Source organism: Somniosus microcephalus, chromosome 9, assembly GCF_052327205.1.
Source record: "Somniosus microcephalus isolate GS21.2 chromosome 9, FLI_Smic_1.0, whole genome shotgun sequence".
Taxonomy (NCBI): Eukaryota; Metazoa; Chordata; class Chondrichthyes; order Squaliformes; family Somniosidae; genus Somniosus; species Somniosus microcephalus.
In genome coordinates, this window is record NC_140995.1 from 140,313,146 (window position 1) to 140,337,606 (window position 24,461).

General features: G+C 46.6%; 1 protein-coding gene across 6 annotated transcripts in view; it reads left to right on the forward strand.

Annotated features, from left to right (window-relative positions):
* cep85l (centrosomal protein 85L) overlaps positions 1–24,461 on the forward strand; it is a 361,990-nt gene that overhangs the window by 263,165 nt on the left and 74,364 nt on the right. For all 6 annotated transcript variants that reach the window (XM_085997327.1, XM_085997326.1, XM_085997324.1 and 3 more), the window contains one exon: positions 11,951–12,081. In XM_085997327.1, the coding sequence (XP_085853453.1) occupies positions 11,951–12,081 (131 nt within the window). The remainder of the gene's footprint in view (positions 1–11,950; positions 12,082–24,461) is intronic.

Consider the following 24,461-nt stretch of genomic DNA (forward strand, 5'->3'; position numbering starts at 1 on the left):
GTAGACAAAAGTGCAGTTTGCGCAGTGGTAACATTAGAAATGACTGAAATCGGGGTATGAGTGTTGAAGGCATAATGGCCCGTATTTTGCGGCCCCTGGGGTGCATACATGGTGCGTACGTGCCTGTAAGGGCCACACAGGTTCTGGGTTTTCACGTGCGAAGCGCATGCGCGAGAACCCGGAACTTGCGATCTGACAAGAATCCTCTTGGCAGATCATCCACATCCCCAGGAAAAGGGTATCTGTGAGCGGAGAGTTGAGCACTTTGCCCAACTACTGCCCAGTGAATGCCCATGAAATTCTTAAGCGTGGAAAAGCAGGCTTTTAAGGCCTGCTTTTACTAGCATAAGAGTTTAAATTAACATAATCCTATGTATGTAAAAATAATTTTGTTTCAATTATTTAAACATTAAGACACCTGTAAAATAAGTTAAGGTTATTTTTAGCCCCTTTAAAACATTTAAATGTATTTTTCAAAAATTTTAATATATGTTTTAAAGGTTTAATTTTTTAAAAGACATTTATGGGATGTGGGTGTTACTGGCAATGCCAGCATTTATTGCCTATCCCTAATTGCCCTTGAGAAGGTGGTGGTGAGCTGCCTTCTTGAACCGCTGCAGTCCGTGAGGTGAAGGTACTCCCACAGTGCTGTTAGGGAGGGAGTTCCAGGATTTTGACCCAGCGACGATGAAGGAACGGCAATATATTTCCAAGTCAGGATGGTGTGTGACTTGGAGGGGAACTTGAAGGTGGTGGTTATTATGTCCGTGTATAATTGAGACACGGACTGCAGGAGTTGATTATAACGTCTTTACTGAATGGAGACAATCTGGAACTGAAACTACAGAAGCCTGCTAGGGCCTTTTATACAGGGGTGGTCACTGCCGGTACTGCAGTCTGAGACCAGTTATTCCCTTAAAGGTACATACACAACAATTCCTCCCCTTTTAGATAAACAGTACATAACATTCATTTAACAACTAAATAATAACTAATTACAATTACAATTATGGTTGCTAGATACATTGGTTGAAGTTAAGCAATTATAAGTTCAGTCTTTGAGGAGGCTTCCTGATTCTGTCTGGATAACGCCTCTTTGGGGTATCAGGTTCTTCTGGCAAAGTTGAGTCGGGATCAATGTCGTTGTTTGGTTCGTCTGCTTCCAATATCACCGATTCTGCGGTAGATGCAATTGGTACTTCGGTTTCATCGCCAGGTGTATCAGATCGTGGTGTGGAGTTGACGTTTTCCAGTGACTCTAGAATCTGGTCAGCATGGCGTCTTACAATGCTCTCTCCAACGTCCACGATATACATTAGAGGTCCTTGCCGTGTACAGATCGTTCCTGGCTGCCATTTCTCTGTGCGGTAGTCCCGGGCCAAAACTGGTTGACCTATCTTAAAACTCCTGGTCGGCCTTTCATTCATATTCTGAAACTGCCTGTTCTCCACATCTCTTCTGATGTTTGGCTTAACCAAATCCAAGCGGCATCGTAGTCTTCGATTGAAGAACATCATGGCTGGAGTTTGGTTGGTAACCGCATGTGTCGCATTCCGGTAGGCAAACAAGAAGTTATCCACCTTGTGTTGTAGGGGTATATCTTCATTACACATTGCCTTGATAGCCTTCTTGAAGGTTTGAACGAACCTCTCGGCCAATCCATTAGTGGCTGGATGATATGGGGCGGCTGTGTAATGCTTAACACCATTGTTCTTTAAGAACCTCCGGAACTCTTCAGACACAAACTGTGGTCCATTGTCAGAGCAAATCTGTTCAGGCAGCCCATTCCTGGCGAATATGGTTCGTAAGACTGTGATAGTTTTTTCTGTGGTGGTTGAGGACATTTTTATTACCTCTGGCCACTTTGAATGTGCATCCACCGCAATTAAAAACATCAAGTCCATAAAGGGACCAGCAAAATCAATGTGCACCCTTTGCCATGAAGATGAGGGCCACTCCCATGGATGTAGAGGGGCTTGTGGTGGGGCGTTTTGGACCTTCTGGCATCCTGTACAGCTCTTCACAGAATCACAGAAACCCCACAGTGCAGATAGAGGCCATTTCGGCCCATCGAGCCACCACCGACACATATCCCACCCGATCCCGGTAACCCCTACACCAACACATATCCCACCCTATCCCCGTAACCCCACGTATTAAATCTCCCTAACACTAAGGGTCAATTTATCATAGCCAATCAACCTAACCCGCACATCTTTGGACTGTGGAAGGAAACCGGAGCACCCGGAGAAAACCCACGCAAACACGGGGAGGATGTGCAAACTCCACAAAGACAGTCACCCGAGGCCGGATTCGAACCCGGGTCCCTGGCGCTGTGAGGCAACAGTGCTAACCACTATGCCACCGTGCTGGTCATCTCTTCGATTTCTCTATCGATTCCCGGCCACCACACAAACGCTCTGGCTAAGTTCTTAATTTTTACCCCTCCCAGATGACCTTCATGAAGCTCAATGAGCACTCTATCCTTCAATTTGGGTGGAATTACTACTCTGGATCCACACATCAAGGTTCCTCTGCACACTGACAGCTGTTCTCTTCTCGCCGAGAATGCTGGCAGCAGTGGTTCGCCATGTGCTGGCCATCCCTTTACCGTTAAATCATAGACCCAGGAGAGTGTCGGGTCATTTCATGTTTCCTTTTCTATGTTTGCATTCGTCACAGGGAGACATTCGACTATGGTCGAGTGGAATATCTCCACTGGATCCACTGCAAGTTCTTCTTCCACCATCGGCAACGGTAGGCGCGACAATCCATCAGCATTCCCATGCTGTTTAGTTCCTTTGTACTCGATGTCATATTGGTGTGCCCCTAGGAAAAGGGACCACCTCTGTAGCCGTTGCGCTGTCATTATCGGTACGCCCTTCTGAGGGTTAAAAATGGAGACAAGAGGTTGATGATCAGTTAGTAGAGTAAATTTCTGACCGTGCAGGTAGTGATTGAACTTCTTCACCCCCCACACCAGGCTGAGGGCCTCTCTGTCAATCTGGGCGTAGTTACGCTCGGCTGAAGTTAACGAGCGTGACGCAAAAGCTATCGGCCTCTCTGAACCATCAAGGAATTTATGTGACAGTACCGCCCCAATGCCGTAGGGAGACGCATCACATGCCAGTCTTATCGGTAGTGATGGGTTGTAGTGAGCCAATACTTCTCTTGAAGTGATTAGGTCCTTACTCTTCTGAAAGGCCCGCTTACATTCATCGCTCCATTTCCATGCTACTCCTGTTCGTAGTAGGGCATTCAGTGGGTGCAGAATTGTGGACAAATTCGGCAAAAACTTATGGTAGTAATTCACCAATCCGAGGAATGACCTCAGTTGTAACACATTTTCAGGTGCTGGAGCCTTAACTACCGCTTCAGTTTTGTCAGGGGACTTATGTAACCCCTCTTCATCAATCACGTGGCCACAATACGATATCTGTTTCTTAAAAAACTTGCACTTGGGGCGATTGGCTCGTGGCCCATGTTCACGTAGTCTAGTGAGCACCTGCTCTAGGTTGGCAAGGTGTTCACTGTCATCTTCACCTGTCACTAGGATGTCGTCCAAGTAACACTGAGTCCCCGGAATCCCTTGCAGGACTTGTTCCATCGCTCTTTGCCATATCGCCGGAGCTGATGCTACTCCGAATACCAGTCGATTATACTGGTAAAGACCTTTGTGAGTGTTTATCATGAGATACTTCCTAGAGGATTCTTCAACCTCCATCTGCAAATATGCTTGTGCTAGGTCAATTTTTGTAAAACGCTTCCCTCCAGATAGTGAGGCGAAGATATCTTCTATCCTTGGAAGAGGATATTGTACTGTGTGAAGGACTGGGTTCACCGTCACCTTGAAGTCCCCACAGATGCGAACCTTCCTTGGCTCCTCAGACTTATTGTTTAACGTTTTCTTCATGACAGGAACGATGGGTGTCGCCCACTCACTCCAGTCTACCTTAGAAAACACGCCTGCATTCTCCAGATTCTCCAGCTCTACCTCGACGGCTGGGCATATGGTACCGGTCTTGCTTTGAAAAACTTGGGAATTGCATTCTCTTCTATTTTTATCGAGGCGGTTATGCCTTTAAGAGTGCCCAGTTCTTGTTGAAATACCTCTTTGGCGTTAGCTAAGATTGTTGACAATCGTCCAGGAGTGATGTCGTCATCCTTTTTACCAGCCACCGTCAGTGCCTGAATGGAGTGCCAGTCTAAACTTATCTTTCTGATCCATTCACGTCCCAATAACGGTGGTCCACCATCTTGCAGTATGTAGAGATACAATTTCTGTATTTTCTTGCCGTTGTATACCTCTGGGGTATACTTTTTGCCCCGTATACGTCCTCAAGACAATGGATGTCTCTCTCAAGGGTATGTGTGAGAATAGCCGCTCGTAGTCTCGTCGATTCATGACGGTTAGAGCTGATCCTGTATCCAATTCCATTTTGACTTATCAGGAACCGAGTGGTCTTAACGGAACCCAAACTGGGCATCAGTGAGCAGGTTATTGGTGAGTAAGTGCCGTTTGGTTGCACTGTCGATGACACCTTCCATCACTTTGCTGATGATTAAGAGTAGACTGATGGGGTGATAATTGGCTGGGTTGGATTTGTCCTGCTTTTTGTGGACAGGACATACCTGGGCAGTTTTCCACACTGTCAGATAGATGCCAGTGTTGTAGCTGTACTGGAACAGTTTGGCTAGAGGTGCGGCTAGTTCTGGAGCACAAGTCTTCAGCACGATAACCGGGATGTTGTCGGGGCCCATAGCCTTTGCTGTATCCAGTGCGCTCTGCCATTTTGTGATATCATGTAGAGTGAATCAAATTGGCTGAAGACTGGCTTCTGTGATGGTGGGGATTTCAGGAGTTGGCCGATATGGATCATCCACTCGGCACTTCTGGCTGAAGACGGTTGCAAACGCTTCAGCCTTGTCTTTTGCACGCACATGCTGGGCTCCACCATCATTGAGGATGGGGATATTCATGGAGCCTCCTCCTCCCATTAGTTATTCAATGGTCCACCACCGTTCATGACTAGATGTGGCAGGACTGCAGAGCTTTGATCTGATCCGTTGATTGTGGGATCGCTTAACCCTGTCTGTAGCATGCTGCTTCTGCTTTTTAGCATGCATGTAGTCCTGTGTTGCAGCTTCCCCATGTTGGCACCTCATTTTTAGCTACGCCTTTGCTGTTCCTGGCATGCTCTTCTACACTCCTTATTGAACCAGGGTTGGTCCCCTGGCTTGATGGTAATGGTAGAGTGAGGGATATGCTGGGCCATGAGGTTACAGATTGTGGTGGAATACAATTCTGCTGCTGCTGATGGCCCACAGTGCCTCATGGATGCCCAGTTTTGAGCTGCTAGATCTGTTCTGAATCTATCCCATTTAGCACGGTGGTAGTGTCACACAACATGATAGAGGGTGTCTTCAGTGTGAAGACAGGACTTAAATTGTATTTAAATGTATTTTAAAAACGTAATTTTTTAAAATGTATTTGTTATGTCAATGTGTTTTTATGTGATCCCCATTCATGCATGAATAGGGATTCCCCCTTCTTTCATTGGTTGAGCTGGCCCCTGTGTTCCCTGGGACACTTGCGGACCACCTGCGCCCCAGGATACATGGGCCTCTACACATGTCTATGCATAGAGGCCCAGAAGCGCAAGTCTCTGCGGATCTAGGATCATTTGGTAAGGGTGTAGATTTTTTGCCGTTCGGAGGCATTCGCCCACGGAAAGCCTCCGACCGCAAATTCAGGCCCAATATATTTCTACAGAGACCTAGAGGAATGTTCGCCACAACTCCCAAAAGATTTTTGACACTTCATTTGATACATTTTCTGGTATTTTACAAACTACTGTAATTCTGGCTTTCAAGCCAATAATAATTTCTTCTGTAAGGTTTACAGATATTGTTAATATGAAAATAAACAAAGTATTAGGGACTTAATACAAAATCTTGCACTCTTCATAAACTTGAGCTCATCCAAAACTCTGCTGCCCGTGTCCTAACTCACACCAAGTCCTGTTCACCCATCACCCCTGACCTACATTAGCTCCCGCTCTGGTAGCACCTCAATTTTAAAATTCTCATCCTTGTTTTCAATCCCTCCATGTCTGCCTCGTCCCTCCCTACCTCTGTAACCTCCTCCAGCCCTCCAAACCTTGAGATCTCTGCACTCTTCCAATTCCTGCACAAACCCAAGTTGTGCGGCTGTGGAGTTCACTTCCAAGCTTAGTGGTTGAAACAGAAACTATGCCAACATTCAAGATTAGATTGGGTACGTGGATGAAGGAAAAGGGGGTTGAAGGGATATGGGAAGAGGATGGGTAAAAGTTATATAGGATTACATAGAATATACAGCACAGAAACAGGCCATTCGGCCCAAGCAGTCCATGCCGGCGTTTATGCTCCACTCGAGCCTCCTCCCGTCTTTCTTCATTTAACTCTATCAGCATAACCCTCTATTCCCTTCTCCCTCATATGCTGATCTAGCCTTCCCTTAAATACATCTATATTATTCGCTTCAACCACTCCCTGTGGTAGCGAGTTCCACATTCTCACCATTCTTTGGGTAAAGAAATTTCTTCTGAATTCCCTATTGGATTTCTTGGTGACCATCTTATATTAATGGCCTCCAGTTCTGCTCTTCCCCACAAGTGGAAACACTCTCTGTGTGTCTACTGTATCAAAACCTTTCACAATTTTGAAGACCTCTATTAGGTCACCCCTCAGCCTTCTCTTTTCAAGAGAAAAGAGACCCAGCCTGTTCATCCATTCTTGATAGGCATACCCCTGCATTTCTGGTATCATCCTTGTAAATCATTTTTGCACCCTCTTCAGTGCCTCTATATCCTTTTCATAATATGGTCAGCAGAATTGTAAACAGTGCTCCAAGTGTGGTCTAACCAAGGTTCAATACAAGTTTAGCATAATTTTTCTACTTTTCAATTCTATCCATCTAGAAATAAACCCTAGTGCTTGATTTGCTTTTTTATGGTCTTGTTAACCTGTGTCGCTACTTTTAGTGATTTGTGCATTTGTACTTCGACATCCCTTTGCTCTTCTACCCCATTTAGATTCTTACTTTCCATGTAATATGTGACCTCCTTATTTTTCTTACCAAAATGTAATACCTCACATTTATCTGTGTTGAAATTCATTTGCCAATTATATGCCCATTCTGCAAGTTTATTAATACCTTCTTGTAATTTGTTGCAGTCCTCCTCAGTATTGACTCTCCCCCCCCCCCCCCCCAATTTGGTGATTAGAACGATTAGCTTGCATGGAGGGTAAATGCCGACATGGACTGATTGTGATAAATGGCTTATCTCTGTGTTGTAATTTCTATGTACCTCTATGTACTTCTAACCATTAGCACATCTTAAGAATTTTTTACCTGGAATTTGTGTGAAATGAACAGTTGGGGAAAGTATTTTCTAACTGATTGGTTTTAACAGCTTCCAGTTCTGCTCTCCGACTAATATTCATAACCTCCAAACCTGTAAAAAGGGCTGATTTTCCTTCAGCTAACAAGCTGACGCATAGATTCAAACACTAATGTCAGCTTAAAAAGCTGAGAGTTGGTATCTGTGCTCATTAGTGTTACATAGAATCTGCAGTACATGGGGATGGCCCATCTAAACTTAACGAGTTTCGGGGATGATCCATCTAACTCTTAATCGGCTTTTAACTGGTTTCGGGATTGCCCTGAAACTAGTTTAAAAATGTAAAACGTTTGACAATCTCCTTGATTGGTTTTGGACTGCTGTTTGATTGTTGTATCCTGTTGGGCTATGTTCTTTCCTTTGTGTTGCTGTGGGTATGTACTGTTTTATTCATGTACTTTGGCTCTGCGATTTTTGGTGGGAACAGGTTTTATTGTCTTTGTGTAAAGGCTGAGGTGGCCTAGGACATTACCAGACTGTCCAATATCCAAACTCAGGGGCCCACCCCACCTCCCCTGTGTCACAGCCTTTCGCAAGTCTGAACATGCCTTTTAAACCAGCCAAATCTTCCTGGGGTTTTAAATTTTAAATCCCTTTGGCCCAATATTTCCTTCAAACAGTCCAATATCTCTCCTTTCTTCCTTTGGGGGAAAATGTGTAATTTTGCAATCCTTACAGGACTATCTCTCCCTAAAGGAAAGGAGCAACCTGAGAATTTTACCATCCTCCAGATAGCGCTTTTAATAAGTTTAGCTAAACTGTAACGTTCCAGATATCATGAGGGTCCGGAAAACTCTCTAATAAATCTGCAACTCCTCACCAAAGAGTGTACAGAAATTGAGTTCGCGAGTTTTTGATACAGAAGTCTTATGTGAGACAATTCTAAAAATATATAGATTTATTAAAGAACCAACATGCAATTTACAGTTGGTGAATCAGTCAATCGCAACATTAACCGTTCTAAAAAGAGAAAAAATGCTATCTTATTATTAACAGAGAATCTTACTTTTAAATCTTAACTTCGCTACAGTATTACAGTTCTTAAAGTTCTCTATACAGGATATCCATCAATATCAAATACCTTTGATCCCTGAAGTACAAAGAGTGGTAGACTATAGAGCCGCCTCTGCAGCCGAGAATCGCTTTGCCCGATTATAGCGAGTCTGTTATCCTATTTGAGAGTTCAATATTTATACCCTTTTCCAGTGGTATTTCCTTTAAGGTTTTCTGCTAATGCAAGCTAGTTATCTCTAGTCATTTTTCTGCCGACCTCTGCAAATCTTACTGTCACCTCAGCTGGTAGCATTACAGAATCTTGTCTCATCTCTAGGTGTTTTACGTTTACCATATAAAAATGGTGTGACGGCAAGTGTTCCTTCCTTTATGTCATCTTTATGAGGGCAGATGTTCCTTATCTTATGTGCTATCTTTATGAAGTTTAAATTAGAACACCTTATCCAGGGTGAACCATTGTTTTGTTCCCAAAAGTCAGCTTGTCGGAGCCTGCACCTTCTGTTTCAATAAGGTTATTTATTCAGGGTCAACAACTATCTTATCTCAATAGCCAGAATGCTTTCATGGCTATTTCATAGTTAGGTTTCTAAATTTCCAAACCCAGTTTGTTATGTTTTATTAAGGCCAGAATTCTTTCATAAGATAGTGTATTTTTCTGAATAGGTTATATGGCTTATTCCTTCACACTCCTTTGCTATTAAATATTGCCTACAGTTGTACTACTTCTTTATTTGTCAATATTTTTTCCAGTTTACCTTACTTGGCTCTGTCCTTATTCCTTCATGGCTGGCCTTTGTCCAATCTATTGCTTTGGTCTTTGTACTATCTATATCTCTCTCAATCATTATCTTAAACTTTATTATATTGTGATCACTACTCCCTAGATGTTCCCCCACACTTACTTCTGTTATATGCTCTGGTTCATTTCCCATTATTAGGTCCAGCAATACTTCCTCCCTTGATATGCTTCTTATATATTGGGTTAGAAAGGAGTCTTACACACACTGTAAAATTGAATCCCCTTCTCCCCTTTCACTCCCTGTCCTGGACGTTTATTTGGGGGTAGTTGAAGTCCTGCATGATTATGATTCTATGTTTTTTTACTGAATTCAGAGACTTCCTTACATATTTCACTTTCCACTTCCTTTACTTTGGTCTGTAGTATACCCTTAATAGTATAGCCAATCCCTTTTTATCTTTCCTCTCATTCCATATTGATTCTGTTTCTATCTGTTTGTTAATTATGGCCTTTCTTGCTACTGCCATTATGTTATTTCTGATTAACACATTTCTGATTAACACAGCTACCCAGAACTGTCATACAATACTTCTTTCCTCATTGAACTAGAAACATACTCATCTAGGAATCAAGTCTGGATGTATTCTAAAAAGCATTCCCCACTTTGGCTACATATATTACTCTGAGATAGACTAGAATAATTGTTATTAAAGTCACCTGATATTATTGCCGTTGTTCTTGCATATCTCTTAACTGTCTGCAGATCTTTCCCTTTATCTCATCTCCGCTGTTTGGTAGCCTGTAACACACAAATTGTATCACTTCTCTTTCAATTTTTTAACTCTATTCATATGGGTTCTGTCTCAATGCAACTCCCCAGGGCATTGTTACATCCAACACTGTGATAGAGTCCTTCACTAACACTTAACCCCAGGATTAGGTAAAAATATGGATACCCTAAAGTATCTTGATTCCCTGCATAAGCTCATGCTCATAATAGCCACCATTCTGCTTTTTACTTATTTAGAAATTGCCGCCTATGATAAAATAATTATTTTTATACATGTTCCTATGAACATATATGTCCCTATGTTCCGATGCAGATCTGTTCTTTGTTCTCCTTTACATACAGTTTATTACCAGCTACAAGATACATTTCCAGAGTTGTGTATTAGGAGTGCAAACTTTTACTCCACCCCATACAGAAAATAGCAATTAAGTAGTGCCTGGCGTAGTGGGGATTGCAGAAGCTTAGGTAAATAATCATGACATTTGCGAACTTTTATTATTTTGCACTGTAAGCAGCCATTCCAACTTGAGAAATATTTTATGAGGGTGAAGAGTCAAGCAAATGCTGAAGACGTGAGGTTTAGTGAAATTGGCTGAGATTCAGGGTTTGCGTTAGCCTCCAGAAGCTTTGGGTTGTCACAAACCTTAATTTATTATATCTAACATAAACTGTAGACTGAATTAAATTTTAAGATAAGTATAGGTAATATTAAGAAGTATTGGGGCTAGATTTTCGGGGAGCCGTCAGGCGGGGTTTCAGGCGTGTGGGGGGGGGGGGAAATCCCGACTTTGGGGGTCCCGCCACCATCCCACCCAAAATCCCGCCCCACATAAATTTCAGGGGCGGCAGGTACCCACCCCGCACTGGGACCCGCCGAAACCAGGCGGGAAGGGATTAGTGCCAATTAACTGCCTGTTACCAGGTAGTTAACAGGCAGTTTTTAGCCTAATCCCCATTTTGAGGGGTTTCGTGTGGGTTTCCCGATGGCTCCAAACCACGCCAGGTTGGAGCGGGCCGTCGGGTTGAAGGAGTTGGAGGGGTCGCAATGTCGGCGCTCAGGTGAGTGATGGGTGCATGAGTGTAAAGGTAAGTGTGTTTGGTGTGTCTAAAGTGTGTAAAGAACTTTTACTTACCTTTACTTACCTTCACAGCCTTTCTTCCTCTAGGCGTCGGGAGCGCATCAGTCAGCCGGAACTTAAAGCTGAACGGCTGACATCTGTCAAAAGTGACAGCCTGCAGCTTTTAGTGCTGCTGAGATTTCTAACTGAGTCTGCGTAGAAGGACTCAGCTTAGAAATCAGACTGTCAGTGTTTCACAGCTTCAAACAGCTGTGAGACACTGATATTTCATCTGTCAGAAATCTTGACAGATGAAATTGCAGTCTGTGACATCACCTGTTGCCAGGTGGCCCTTAATTGGCCTGCTGAGCCCGCTGGGTGGGCTCAACAAGGTCAATCAAGGGAAAATCGCGCGGATTGGCCGGACGTCAAAGTAGGCGGGTCAGAAACCTGAAAGGGGAAGTCCCGCCTTCTTCCCGACAGGTTCCACAAAATCGACCCCTTGGAGTCAGCATCCAGATATGTAGCAAATGCAGTTCACAGTGAATGGAAATGGATCCTAACTGGTCAAATTCTTAGTAGAACAGAGGAACAGAGCAATACACAGACCTTCAAAATCAGGAATACAAGTGGATAAAGACAAATAAAATGGGAAAATGTTATTCTGGGTTTTTTATTTATAGGATGGGTTGAAAATGAAAGCAAGGAGGGGATGATAAAACTGTACTGAATATTATTGATTATGTCTACAAATTATAGATTGATAAACAATCATTTCCCTGTTTGTTTCTGAAAGAAAATTAATTTTGAGTATTTTAAGTTGTAACAAATTGCCCTGTATTTAATTCTAGCCAATGAATCCCAATATTTTCATTAAATGCATACTTCTCACTTTTTTCTTCAGATACTCAATAAGTCACCATTGCAGGTTTCAATGGTCTACCCCACCCAGTTAAACCAGGACCCAAGCCAGAGGGACTCACAGCTGAAGATAAAAGAGAGTTTACTAAGGAAAAAGGATATTGTCATTGAAAGGTAAAGGACAGGAAATCTTCTGTGGTTCTTTATTTTTCTGTTCTGTATGCAGTATGGAAATGCACTTCATTTTGTTAACTTAACAAAGGAAGGTCAAACTGACTGAAAAAGTTAATCCTGCAAAAAGTTTCGTAAACTATTTAGGAGGACGGCTGAGCCAAATCAATGATTTTTGCACCTCTGTGTGCTGGGGAGTTTGATTTATAAATGTAACAAAATTACTTCTGGAGGCTGTTATTTTGCTAACCTCCATGAGCTGACTTTAAACTACCAATAAAATGGCAGGACTGTGCAGCTTACTGAGACTTACAGCCATTTAGGCTCGTATTTTAAATACGAAGCAGCATTAAGCCGAACAGCCACTACAGCAAACAACATAAGCATGAGTTTTCCTGGAGTCTGATTTGTCACTAGGGATTGCTACGTTAGGGTGACCTTACGTCCCTGTTTTCCGGGGACAGTCCCCGGATGAGGTACTGTGTCCCCGGGCAAACAATGTCCCCGGAAAGGTCTCCGGTTCACGAAATTCGTCCCCAGTACTCTAGCTGCCATTTTATTTGAATAAGCTCCATTCATCCTAATTGCAGCTCACTTAAATCCGGGCCTGCACTCAGGGACTCTGAGATGGACCAATCAACAGGGCCCACAGTTGATGCACAGATTCTCTGCCCTTTAGTAGCGACAGACCAATGAAAGGGTGGATCACCCTTTGTTGTCTGCTGAATTGCTTTAACCAGATTGGCTTCAGTTTGGACCAATGAAAGGACAGATCACGATTTGTGATGACAGTTTGACTTTGACTGAATTGGCTTCAGTTTTGGACCAATGAAAGGACAGAGTGGGGGCTGAGTGCTGACCAATGGGGCGGCTGTGTTTGCGCGGGAGGTGTGATGGTGGTTTTATCTGTGTGAGCCGAAGCCTGGGGTCAGGTAACACACACCATTGGCTGGTTATTTTGAGGAAGTAACATACAGGGTGGATAAAGGAGAACCAATGAACGTAGTGTATTTAGACTTCCAAAAGGCATTTGACAAGGTGCCACACAAAAGATTATTGCTCAAGATAAAAAATCACGGGATTGGGGGTAATATTCTGGCGTGGGTGGAGAATTGGCTCTCTAACAGAAAGCAGAGAGTTGGGATAAATGGTTCATTCTCAGACTGGCAATCAGTAACTAGTGGTGTTCCGCAGGGGTCAGTGCTGGGTCCCCAACTCTTTACAATCTATATTAACGATTTGGAGGAGGGGACCGAGTGTAACATATCAAAGTTTGCAGATGATACAAAGATGGGAGGGAAAGTAGTGAGTGAGGAGGACATAAAAAACCTGCAAAGTGACATAGACAGGCTAAGTAAGTGGGCAGAGATTTGGCAGATGGAATACAATACTGGAAAGTGTGAGGTTATGCACTTTGGCAGGAAAAATCATAGAGCAAGTTATTATCTTAATGGCAAGAAACTGGAAAGTACTGTAGTACAAAGGGATCTGGGGGTCCTGGTGCACGAAACTCAAAAAGTTAGTATGCAGGTGCAGCAAGTGATCAAGAAGGCCAATGGAATGTTGGCTTTTATTGCTAGGGGGATAGAATATAAAAACAGGGAGGTATTGCTGCAGTTATACAAGGTATTGGTGAGACCGCACCTGGAATACTGCATACAGTTTTGGTGTCCATACTTAAGAAAAGACATACTTGCTCTCGAGTCAGTACAAAGAAGGTTCACTCGGTTAATCCCGGGAATGAGGGGGTGGTCATATGAGGAGAGGTTGAGTAGATTGGGACTCTACTCATTGGAGTTCAGAAGAATGAGAGGCGATCTTATTGAAACATATAAGATTGTGAAGGGGCTTGATCGGGTGGATGCGGTGAGGATGTTCCCAATGATGGGTGAAACTAGAACTAAGGGGCATAATCTTAAAATAAGGGGCTGCTCTTTCAAAACTGAGTTGAGGAGAAACTTCTTCACTCAGAGGGTGGTAGGTTTGTGGAATTTGCTGCCCCAGAAAGCTGTGGAAGCTACATCATTAAATAAATTTAAAACAGAAATAGATAGTTTCCTAGAAGTAAAGGGAATTAAGGGTTACGGGGAGCGGGCAGGAAATTGGACATGAGTCTAGGTTCGGAATGGTCATGGCCCTGTGGGTAGTGGAGTGGGCCCAGGGGCTGTGTAGCCTGGTTCTGCTCCTACTTCTTGTGTTCTAATTCTGTGTTAGATTTCAGGAGATGGTTTTATTCCTGTTCCTGGCTGGGGTGGAGATCGCCTTTACAGAAGGTAAGTACTGTAGAAAATATAGGGACAGAGTGATCTCCTGGAAGAGCTTCGATCGTCTAGATGGGTTGGAGAGGAATTTCCCAGATTTTTTCTCCCAAATTGGCCATTGGGTTTTTTATCTGGTTTTTCGCCTCTCCCGGGAGATCACATGGGTTCGGGTGGGATGGAGAGTGATAGAAGATTTGAGGTTAGGATCAGATCAGCCATGATCTTATTGAATGGTGGAGCAGGCTCGAGGGACCGATTGGCCTACTCCTGCTCCTATTTCTTATGTTCTTATGGTGATGTGAAAACGCGAATCTGATTGGTCGATGCGGGTTTGCCCCAGGGCTGCCCCTCACTGTGCGGGCTTTCCCATTTCTCGCACGGGGTGGCGCAGGTTAAATATAAAGCGGACAAAAATAACGGGGAAATTAGCGAAGTGATGCTACAAACTCACTACCGCTTCATAGGACTGAAGCACAAACACCGGTCATCGAATAAAAGTCTTGGCCTAGACCCTGGGAACCGGCAGACCACCCGACTTCCTGTAGCTGGAACCGAGTGGACGAGTCCACAGCCCGCGAGCCTGAGGACGGTCGCTGCCTCACGAGGCTGTAATTGGGCTCCTTCCTGGGCTGGGCCATGATGCTGAGTCTCATGTGGCTTCTGGTGAAGAGCCAATTGGAGAGAGTGAGCCTGAAGGGCCGAGAGGCTCTGACATGCCATGGTTCTCCGGGCCGATAACACGGCGCCATCAGGAGCAGCTTTAGAGGTTAGGCTGTGGGGAGGATCATGGGGCCGAGGGAGAAACAAATAGATGGCGGGTCGGTCAGTCGGTGCTGGGAATAGATGGCGCATCGACCAGTTAGCGTTGGGAATAGACGGCGGGTCGGCCAGTGCCCAGGCAAGGAAGGCACAGTTCCGTGTTTGCTGTGGGACCTTTCCCAGAACTCAATAATGTTCCTGGGAAGTTCTTGTGCGAGGAGTGGGGAATCCACTCTTTGCATTGAAATACATTGAAGTTACAACATGGAAACAGGCCATTTACTCTGCACTGAGCAAACACTGAGCTTCTCCACCCCAACCCCCCCACCCCCACCCCGTTTCCAGATCTCAAAGTCGTTCACAGAAGCATAATCAAAAAAATGGACACTAAGCCAAAGAAGGTGGTATTGGGAGGAGTGATGAAAAATTTGGTCAGAGGAATTTCATGGAGGGCCGGAAAGAAGAGGGAGGGAAATAAATGACTTGGGCAGTGATGAGAAGAAAGAGATTTTCTGAATAGGCCATATAGACAGTGGGTATGAAAAACTGACGTTCCTGAAGAGTGTTACTGTGTTATTTATTAATGGTACCTTAATACGCTTCAATAGCGTGATGTCACATTCGCCGTAATTATATGCACATTTGTTTTGCATTTGTAGTGTATATGTGCAATTGTTAAAATATAGGCTGCTAAAAGAATTTGCCTTGCTATGCTGCACAATCTACATTTTCCGTCCTGGCTACTTTGCTGTGCCCCCTACCTGTGTGTCCCTGGATTTGGTTAAGAATATATGGCCACCCTATCTTATGTTGTGACCACGAATGTGACTAAGGTTAGCAACTGGGGTAGTGAGCTGTGAAAGGCGTTCTGCACTGGTTTGATAAAAAAGAGATATGCATATATAGGGACGTAGCAATGAGCAGGACCTGGAAGGACCATTTTGTCTGGCTGCAAAGTTCAAAAACAGAATACACCATTCACTACCCATCTCCCTCATTTTCTCACCAAATGTCTGCCTTACTCTTAAGATTACTCCTGTTATCAGCCTCGAAAACCTGGCTGGCAGTCCAATCTAAAGTTTCACCATCCTCTGTGTGAAATAGTTATAACTGATCTGTCCATTCATCTTCCCTCTCCTGAGCTTCATTCCATGCCCCTGGTTGTCACTCATGGTAAATAGTTTCTTGTGGTTCAATTTATTGATAATTGAAGTCGGGAGTTTTTTTTATAATGGGTGGCCTATCCACAATGTCAGTTTTACAACCGGGTGGCAAGTTGGAAATCTACCCCAATGAGTTTACAATTTAGTTATATATAGCAAGCACAGAGGAAATCTTCCCTCAATGCATTTTAAAAGTACCAAGATATGTAACAAACATGTAAAAGAAAAGCTCAACTTATTCTGTTAATCTAGGTAAGATCTAAGCTGTATGGGGATTGTTTAGTTCTTCGAGAAAATGTGATACTTTTAATTTTTAGTTTATTCTGTCATCCCCTTGTTTCCCTACCAGTATGAAGCTTTGTGTGTGATTCTCTCTAATCTATGTGTTTACTGTATGCACAGACATGCATTACTTACACCTGTTATGACTGATTTTGTGCTGAACATATCAGCTTCATAATGGGATAATGAAAGCATGTATATTCGCACATAACAATGATGGCATAATGGAAACAGAAAATTATGCCTATTTGTGAGCAAAATACTGCACTTCCAAAGCAGCACAGATGGAGAAGACAAAAATTATTTTAATTATCCTAATTTGCTCATCCAGTCATTCAATTCTCTTTTCCTTTATTGGCACAAAACACTCAGAATATCGCAACACCAAGACATTCAGCAATGAGAAAGAAAGGTATCCATTTATGCAGCACTTATCCACATCTCTCAAACATTTCAAAGTGCTTTGCGTGCAATTAATTACTTTCGAGTACAGTGGCTATTATTATTATGGCAAACATTGCAACCAGTTTATGCACAGCAAGACCCCACATATGCCGCATTGGGTGCTGGCCAAAATGGCTGAGCCCACACAATATTGTGCTGTCAGCTCATTTAAATATTTCAGTAGTGCTCCCGGTAGGCCCAACACATAAAGTGCTGGGAATGTCATGGGGGTAGGGAGCTGGAATGTTGGGCTCCAGACTCCAGTAGCAATGGGAGGGCTGCTGGCTGCTCATATAGTGCTGCCTTTTTTTTTTAAGTAGTGGGCCTCTGGCCCCGATTTTTGGCTTGTGTGGGGAATGGTCAGATTTCCCCGAATGTGGGGTTTCTGACACACGTAATGTGATGAAATATTTCCATTCATCACTGCCTGTGACTGAGATCGGTTTCAGTGTCATTTCCCTTCCCCCAGACCTCATTGTATTGTGTACTGGAATGTGCTGTATTGTATACTGGAATGTGCTGTGTGTAGGGCTCCGCCCATACCTGGCCCCGTTTGTAAGCTAGCTTCAGTCTAGCCCCATTCTCCAGAAGGACGACATCTCTCTCGCTTACGTGTTTCGTTCTAAGTTAATAAAAGCCTTGGTTTGTTCTGCTACTTTCGAGTCTCGGAATTATTGAGGCACATCAATTTTATTAACTTATTTTCAACACTATGGATCAACTCCTGAAACCCGAACGTTTGGATTTGGATCAACATGCTCCGGACGCATCAGCATGCTTCGGACACTGGTTTGAGTGTATGGAATTCTTCCTGGACAATTCCGCAGCCGTCAAAGACGCTACGGACGCTGCAAGGATGAGACTCGGAATTCTGCGGAATTGGGTAAGCCACCGGGCTTACCCCCTCATCCAAGACGCCGAGACGTACCTGGCTGCCTGCGACATCTTAAAGGCGCATTACCAGCAGCCTACGAATGAGGTGTATGCTAGGCACCTGCTCGCCACCCGCGCACAGCGACCTGGGGAATCGGTGGAGGAGTTCCTAAGCACCCTGAAAATGCTTGGCAAAGACTGCAAGTGCCGAGATGTAAAAGCCGCAGTGTACACTGACGAGCTTGTTCGTGATGCCTTCATCACAGGCCTCAGCTCCACTTACATCCGGCAAAGACTGCTGGAAAAAACGGGGTTGGACCTGAAACAGGCTGCGGACACCGCGCGATCCCTGGATGTGGCCCAGAGAAACTCGGACGCCTACTCTTCAGCCCGCGCCGTCCACGCCACCACGTGTGCACCGAGGGCGCCGCCATATTGGAAGGCATCTTCCCCGCCCGACAGCCCGACACCGGCTGGGCCCCGCTCTCCCCCCAGAAGCCCTACGACAGCCGCGACGCGTCAGGGTCCCAACTGCTACTTCTGCGGGCAGCCAAAGCACACCAGAAACCTGTGCCCGGCGAAAGGCACCACCTGCTTTAAGTGCGGTAAGAAGGGGCACTTCGGGAAGGTGTGCAGAGGGAACCCCGCCGGAAAACCAACCGCCGGAAAACCCGCCACCGCCGCGTGTGCGCCGTGGGAGCGGCCATCTTGGACGCCATCTTGCCCGACCTCGTGGGGTCTGCCATCTTGTGAGCAGACAGCGTGGACGCCATCTTGTATCGATCAGGGCCCTACAGTGGCATCGGTCACAGTGGACCAGACCAGGCCGCACCCGCTATCCAGATCAATGGTGGACATCGAGGTAAACGGGTGCCGGGTTAAATGCTTAATTGACAGTGGAAGCACGGAGAGCTTTATCCACCCAGAACTGGCACAACAACTCTCCCTAAAGGTGGTCCCTACTCAGGGTACCATCTCTATGGCTGACAAAACCCAGACATCGACCATTCTGGGTTACTGCACGGTACAATTGTGCGTTAACGGAACTGTATATGATAATTTTAAAGTATTAATCATGAAGAACCTATGTGCGAGCGTGATCTTGGGCCTGGATTTCCAGTGCAACCACCAAAGCATCACGCTCAAGTACGGTGGGTCCCAGCCGCCCCTCACAGTGTGCGGTCTGGCTACCCTGAAGGTAAAGCCGCCTTCGCTATTCGCGAACCTTACCCCTAACTGCCGGCCAATAGTGACCAAAAGCAGGAGGTACAGCTGGGAGGACAGGCGGTTTATCGCGACCGAGGTAGACAGGCTCCTGAAAGAGCGCATTATTGAACGCAGCAATAGCCCGTGGCGCGCCCAAGTGGTAGTGGTAAGGGGTAGCGAGAAGAAACGGATGGTGATCGACTATAGTCAAACGATCAACAGGTACACCCTACTAGACGCCTACCCGCTACCCCGCATATCAGAAATGGTGAACCAAATCGCCCAATACCGGGTGTTCTCCACCATCGACCTCAAGTCAACGTACCACCAGCTCCCTATCAGACCAGAGGACCGCCCGTACACCGCCTTCGAGGCGAACGGACGCCTCTACCAATTCCTCAGAGTCCCCTTTGGGGTGATGAATGGGGTCTCGGTCTTTCAGAGGGAGATGGACCGCATGGTCGATGACCACCACTTGCAGGCAACCTTCCCCTACCTCGACAACGTCACCATCTGCGGCCACAATCAGCAGGATCACGACTCGAACCTCGAGAGGTTCCTGGAAACCGCACAAAAACTAAACCTCACCTACAACGAGGACAAGTGCGTTTTTAGCACCACGCGCCTCTGCATACTAGGCAGCGTGGTGGAGAATGGGGAAATCGGACCAGACCCCGACCGATTGCGCCCCCTACGGGAGCTGCCCCTGCCCAACACTCCCAAAGCCCTGAAAAGGTGCCTGGGGTTATTTTCTTATTATTCCCAATGGGTCCCCAACTACTCCGACAAAGCCCGCCCCCTCTTGAAAGCATCCTCTTTTCTGCTCTCTGCTGAGGCCCACGCCGCCTTCAAAAGCATTAAGCAGGATATTGAGCGGGCCACGCTACAGGCAGTGGACGAGAACACTCCATTTCAAGTGGAAAGTGATGCGTCTGACTTCGCCTTGGCGGCCACCCTCAACCAGGCGGGGCGGCCCGTAGCTTTCTTCTCGAGGACCCTCCAGGGGCCCGAGATCAGACACTCCTCCGTGGAAAAGGAGGCCCAAGCCATCGTGGAGGCAGTGCGCCACTGGCGCCACTACCTAGCCGGCAAACGCTTCACCCTACTTACCGACCAGCGGTCGGTAGCGTTTATGTTCAATAATAAACAGAGGGGGAAGATTAAAAATGATAAGATTCTTAGGTGGCGGATCGAGCTCTCCACCTTCGAGTACGACATCATTTACCGGCCAGGGGCCCTTAACGAATCCCTTGACGCCCTCTCACGAGGGATGTGTGCCAGCGCCACCGGGGATCGGCTACAGACCCGCCACAACGACCTCTGCCACCCAGGGGTCACGCGGCTGTTCCACTTCATAAAGTCTCGTAACTTACCCTACTCGATTGAGGAAGTTCGGTCCCTGACCAGGAACTGCCGCACTTGCGCTGAGTGCAAGCCTCGGTTCTACCGCCCAGATAGAGCCCACTTAATCAAAGCTACACGGCCCTTTGAGCGGCTCAGCTTAGATTTCAAGGGCCCCCTCCCGTCCGTCGACCGCAATGTTTACTTCCTGAACATTGTGGACGAATACTCCCGGTTCCCATTCGCCTTCCCCTGCCCAGACATGACCAGCGCCACGGTCATTAAATGCCTCAACAGCCTGTTCTGCCTGTTCGGTATGCCGAGCTACATCCATACGGATAGGGGGGCGTCCTTCATGAGTGAAGAGCTACGCCAGTACATGCTGTCCAGGGGGATCGCCACGAGCCGTACCACCAGCTACAACCCCCGGGGTAACGGCCAAGTGGAGCGAGAGAACGGGACAGTATGGAAAGCAGTCACTCTAGCTCTGAGGACCAAGGGCCTCCCTATCTCCCGCTGGCAGGAAGTCCTCTCGGATGTGCTCCATTCGATACGGTCGCTATTGTGTACGGCCACTAATACCACGCCTCATGAACGAATGTTTGTCTTTCCCCGGAAATCCACCTCAGGCGTATCCATGCCGTCATGGCTCTCCACCCCAGGTCCGGTACTCGTGCGAAGGCATGTGAGGGGCCACAAGACGGACCCTCTCGTGGAGCCAGTACACCTACTCCACGCCAACCCCCAATACGCATATGTCCGGCACGCCGACGGAAGGGAGGACACCGTGTCCATAAAAGACGTCGCCCCAGCCGGCATCGACAACAACCACGGCAATAGCGGCAACGACGATCACAGCAACTCTTACCCACCCACTACTCTTTCATCACCCCCGGAAGAACACCGACCAACGGCACCCCCACCAACTACCCCTTCAACAACCCTGGCGGCACCCCCGGCAGAGACCCAGGAGGCTACCGGGGACACCCAGCCGACACCCGCGGCACCGCAACAGCCGCGTCGGTCGCAGAGGACTATCAAACCCCCGAACAGACTAAATCTATAGAAGGGGTGAATGTGATGAAATATTTCCATTCATCACTGCCTGTGACTGAGATCGGTTTCAGTGTCATTTCCCTTCCCCCAGACCTCATTGTATTGTGTACTGGAATGTGCTGTATTGTATACCGGAATGTGCTGTGTGTAGGGCTCCGCCCATACCTGGCCCCGTTTGTAAGCTAGCTTCAGTCTAGCCCCATTCTCCAGAAGGACGACATCTCTCTCGCTTACGTGTTTCGTTCTAAGTTAATAAAAGCCTTGTTTTGTTCTGCTACCTTCGAGTCTCGGAATTATTGAGGCACATCACGTAAAAAAGTGTCAGCCAGCTCCACGCAATTTTCCCTCAAGTGGCCAATTAATTCCCAGCATGTGGGAAGCCTTGCTAATTGCTCAATTCGAGTCAGAAATCCCCACAGTATGATGTCATCATTCATGGTGCTTTCAAGGTCCAAAGCAAGCACTGCATCCTCTGAAGGCTTCCAAACGAACCATACAGGATGGCAGAGGAGCCTGCAGCAGCTGTGGCCAGTGCCAGACCCCGAGCTGCTTCCAAATTCGACGAGGCTTCACTGCAGGCATTATTGGATGGGGTTAGGGCCCACAGGGAGGTCCTCTTCCCTAGGTCAGGGAGGAAGAGGCCTCCCACTGAGACCAATGCTGCATGGATGCAGGTGTCAGCAGATCCCAACTCGCTGGGAGTCACCAGAAGAACCTTGGCATTACATCTCTAACTCCTTCCTTTACTCCCCCACAGTACCATCCAGAGCCCCCGTCCTAACTGTGGAGGAGGAAGAGGCTGTGCAGCCAGACTCCTCAGAGGAAGCTCCAACCTCTGAGGGCACAGCGTCAGCAGAAGTAAGCGCACCCAGCACCAGCGCAGACACTCACACCTCGGGGGGACCTTTGGGACATAGAGTAGTGTTGTCAGCTGGTGTTTCACAGCTGACAAGTGAGCCTCAGCAGATTCTGGAGACAGGGACAGCAGTGGAGAGTCCCCTTTGGAGGGCGCAGGACTCTGCCAGCTCAGCTCAGCTGCACTGCATGTCGACCCTCTGCCTCTGGGTCCATCCGCAAGAGAAGAGGTGATGGATCTCCATGCACAGATGCAGGATTCTCTGGCAGGTTTTGTCTCCAGGGTCGCAGCGAGTGTGGAGCGAATGGAGGAGTCCATAGCGACCATGAGCAGAGCCTTTGTGGAGTCATTGGCGCATGAACGCATCACCATGGAAAGGTTGGCAACCTCCATGCAGGAGATAACTCGCCAGGGTAGGGAAAACATGGTGAGTGCTCATAAGAGAATGACATCTCTTGAGGAGCGTTGGCCATCTGTTGAACAGAGAAACCAGATCTTCATGGAAGTCCTTCTGAGTAGGACTGCCAGTGCAGAAACGGCTCCCACTGGCCCCCTAAAGCGCAGCAAGGTGCTCTCAAGCCACTTCCAAGCGCTGGCCCCTTCTGGCCTGTGCAGCTTCAGGTGAGTGAGCAGCAGCCTGGTGCTCCTGGTAATCATCCTGCTGTTCCTGGTTCTGCTGCTGCCGCCTCTGCTGTTGGAGATCCTCTAATGCCAGGAAGGGAACGTCCCAAAGGCCTCCCATGCTTCTGGCAGATGCCTCTGTTGAGGGGGCGCTGAGTTAGGGTGGTGAGAGGGGCTTCCCAGGAGCTCACACTGGAGAAGTGTGTGAGGCTCCAACTTTCTACAGCTGCTCCTAAGGCTTCAAAAAGTTCCCCAAGCCTTGATCAACAAGGTCCTGCAGCCTGCAAATGCTGCCTATTTAAATCTCTTCAGCCCTCAGCAACCTGCTGCTGCAAGCAAGCAAGCCAGCTGTTTTCACGCCAGCTCTCATCGGCGGGGTCCCCCCCAGGCGTGTTTCATGTGGGGAAAGCCCCAAAGTCGCAACGGCCCCGGAAAATCTTCCTTAACAAGGTGATCATTGGTGATTAGTGCTCCGACGAGCAGTCCCGCCAGCGGCGGCCGGGACTGAAGCGGGTGACGGAGAAATGGCGGTCCGAAAGTCGGACGGGGCGGGGAATCAGGCGGGGGTGGTGGGGGGGGGGTCCCGACCCGCTTTTTCCGCGATTTTAGGACCCCGGCCGCATGAAAAGCCGCCCGACGGCTGCCAGAAAATCGGGGCCAGAGTCCCCACTGAAGAATTGGCAGTTGGATGCCTGGAGAACTGTGAAGCACTAAGTAAGGGTGGCCCAATACAAAGAAGAGGATTACACTGAAGCAACATTTTTAATTTTGTAGGTGGGCCTCCCCTGCAGTGCCCATTGGAAATAGGGGCTCTGCAACTGGAATGTCTTTAATATAAAGGATGTCCCAAAACACTTCACAGATAGGTCTTTACATTGGATTACAGACCTGACTATACACCTGACTGACTCCCAATTATAGAATCTACCCCGACGAGTTCAGGATGAGAAGTCCATTCATTTCACTATCACCATCAACGTTACCATTTAAGTTTACAACCTCCTCTATTGCCACCATGTTAAATACAGATCATTCACAGTTGTCACAGCTGTTGTGATGTAAATACCACCATCACATCACATCACAGGAAGAGAGGTGAGACAACATTTTTTTTGCAGCATGTCACAATGTCTTGTATACATTTGAACCCATTACTGCAACATGCTGGATACTCTCCAAAACACTTGTTATTTGCCTTTGATTGAATGAGCATTTGTAGATGAGCACAAAACTCATTAAGTTCCTATCTACCATCTATCACCCTTTGCCCTTGAAAGAGAGTGCCAACATTTCATTGCTGCATACCATTTAAATATAAGTAAAAGTGTATCAGTCATAAAAATGCACTACAGATGTAAAAAGTACTTTGCCCTTTTTAAGTGCCAAAATCCATGCAATTTTATTCTTCAACTTAATTTGCTTCTCATTATGAAATAGATTTTCAGCACTGATCGTGACTGCAGCTTTCAAATTGCAGACAATTGTCTGTTTTATAAGATCTGTGCAAATTATTTTCTATAA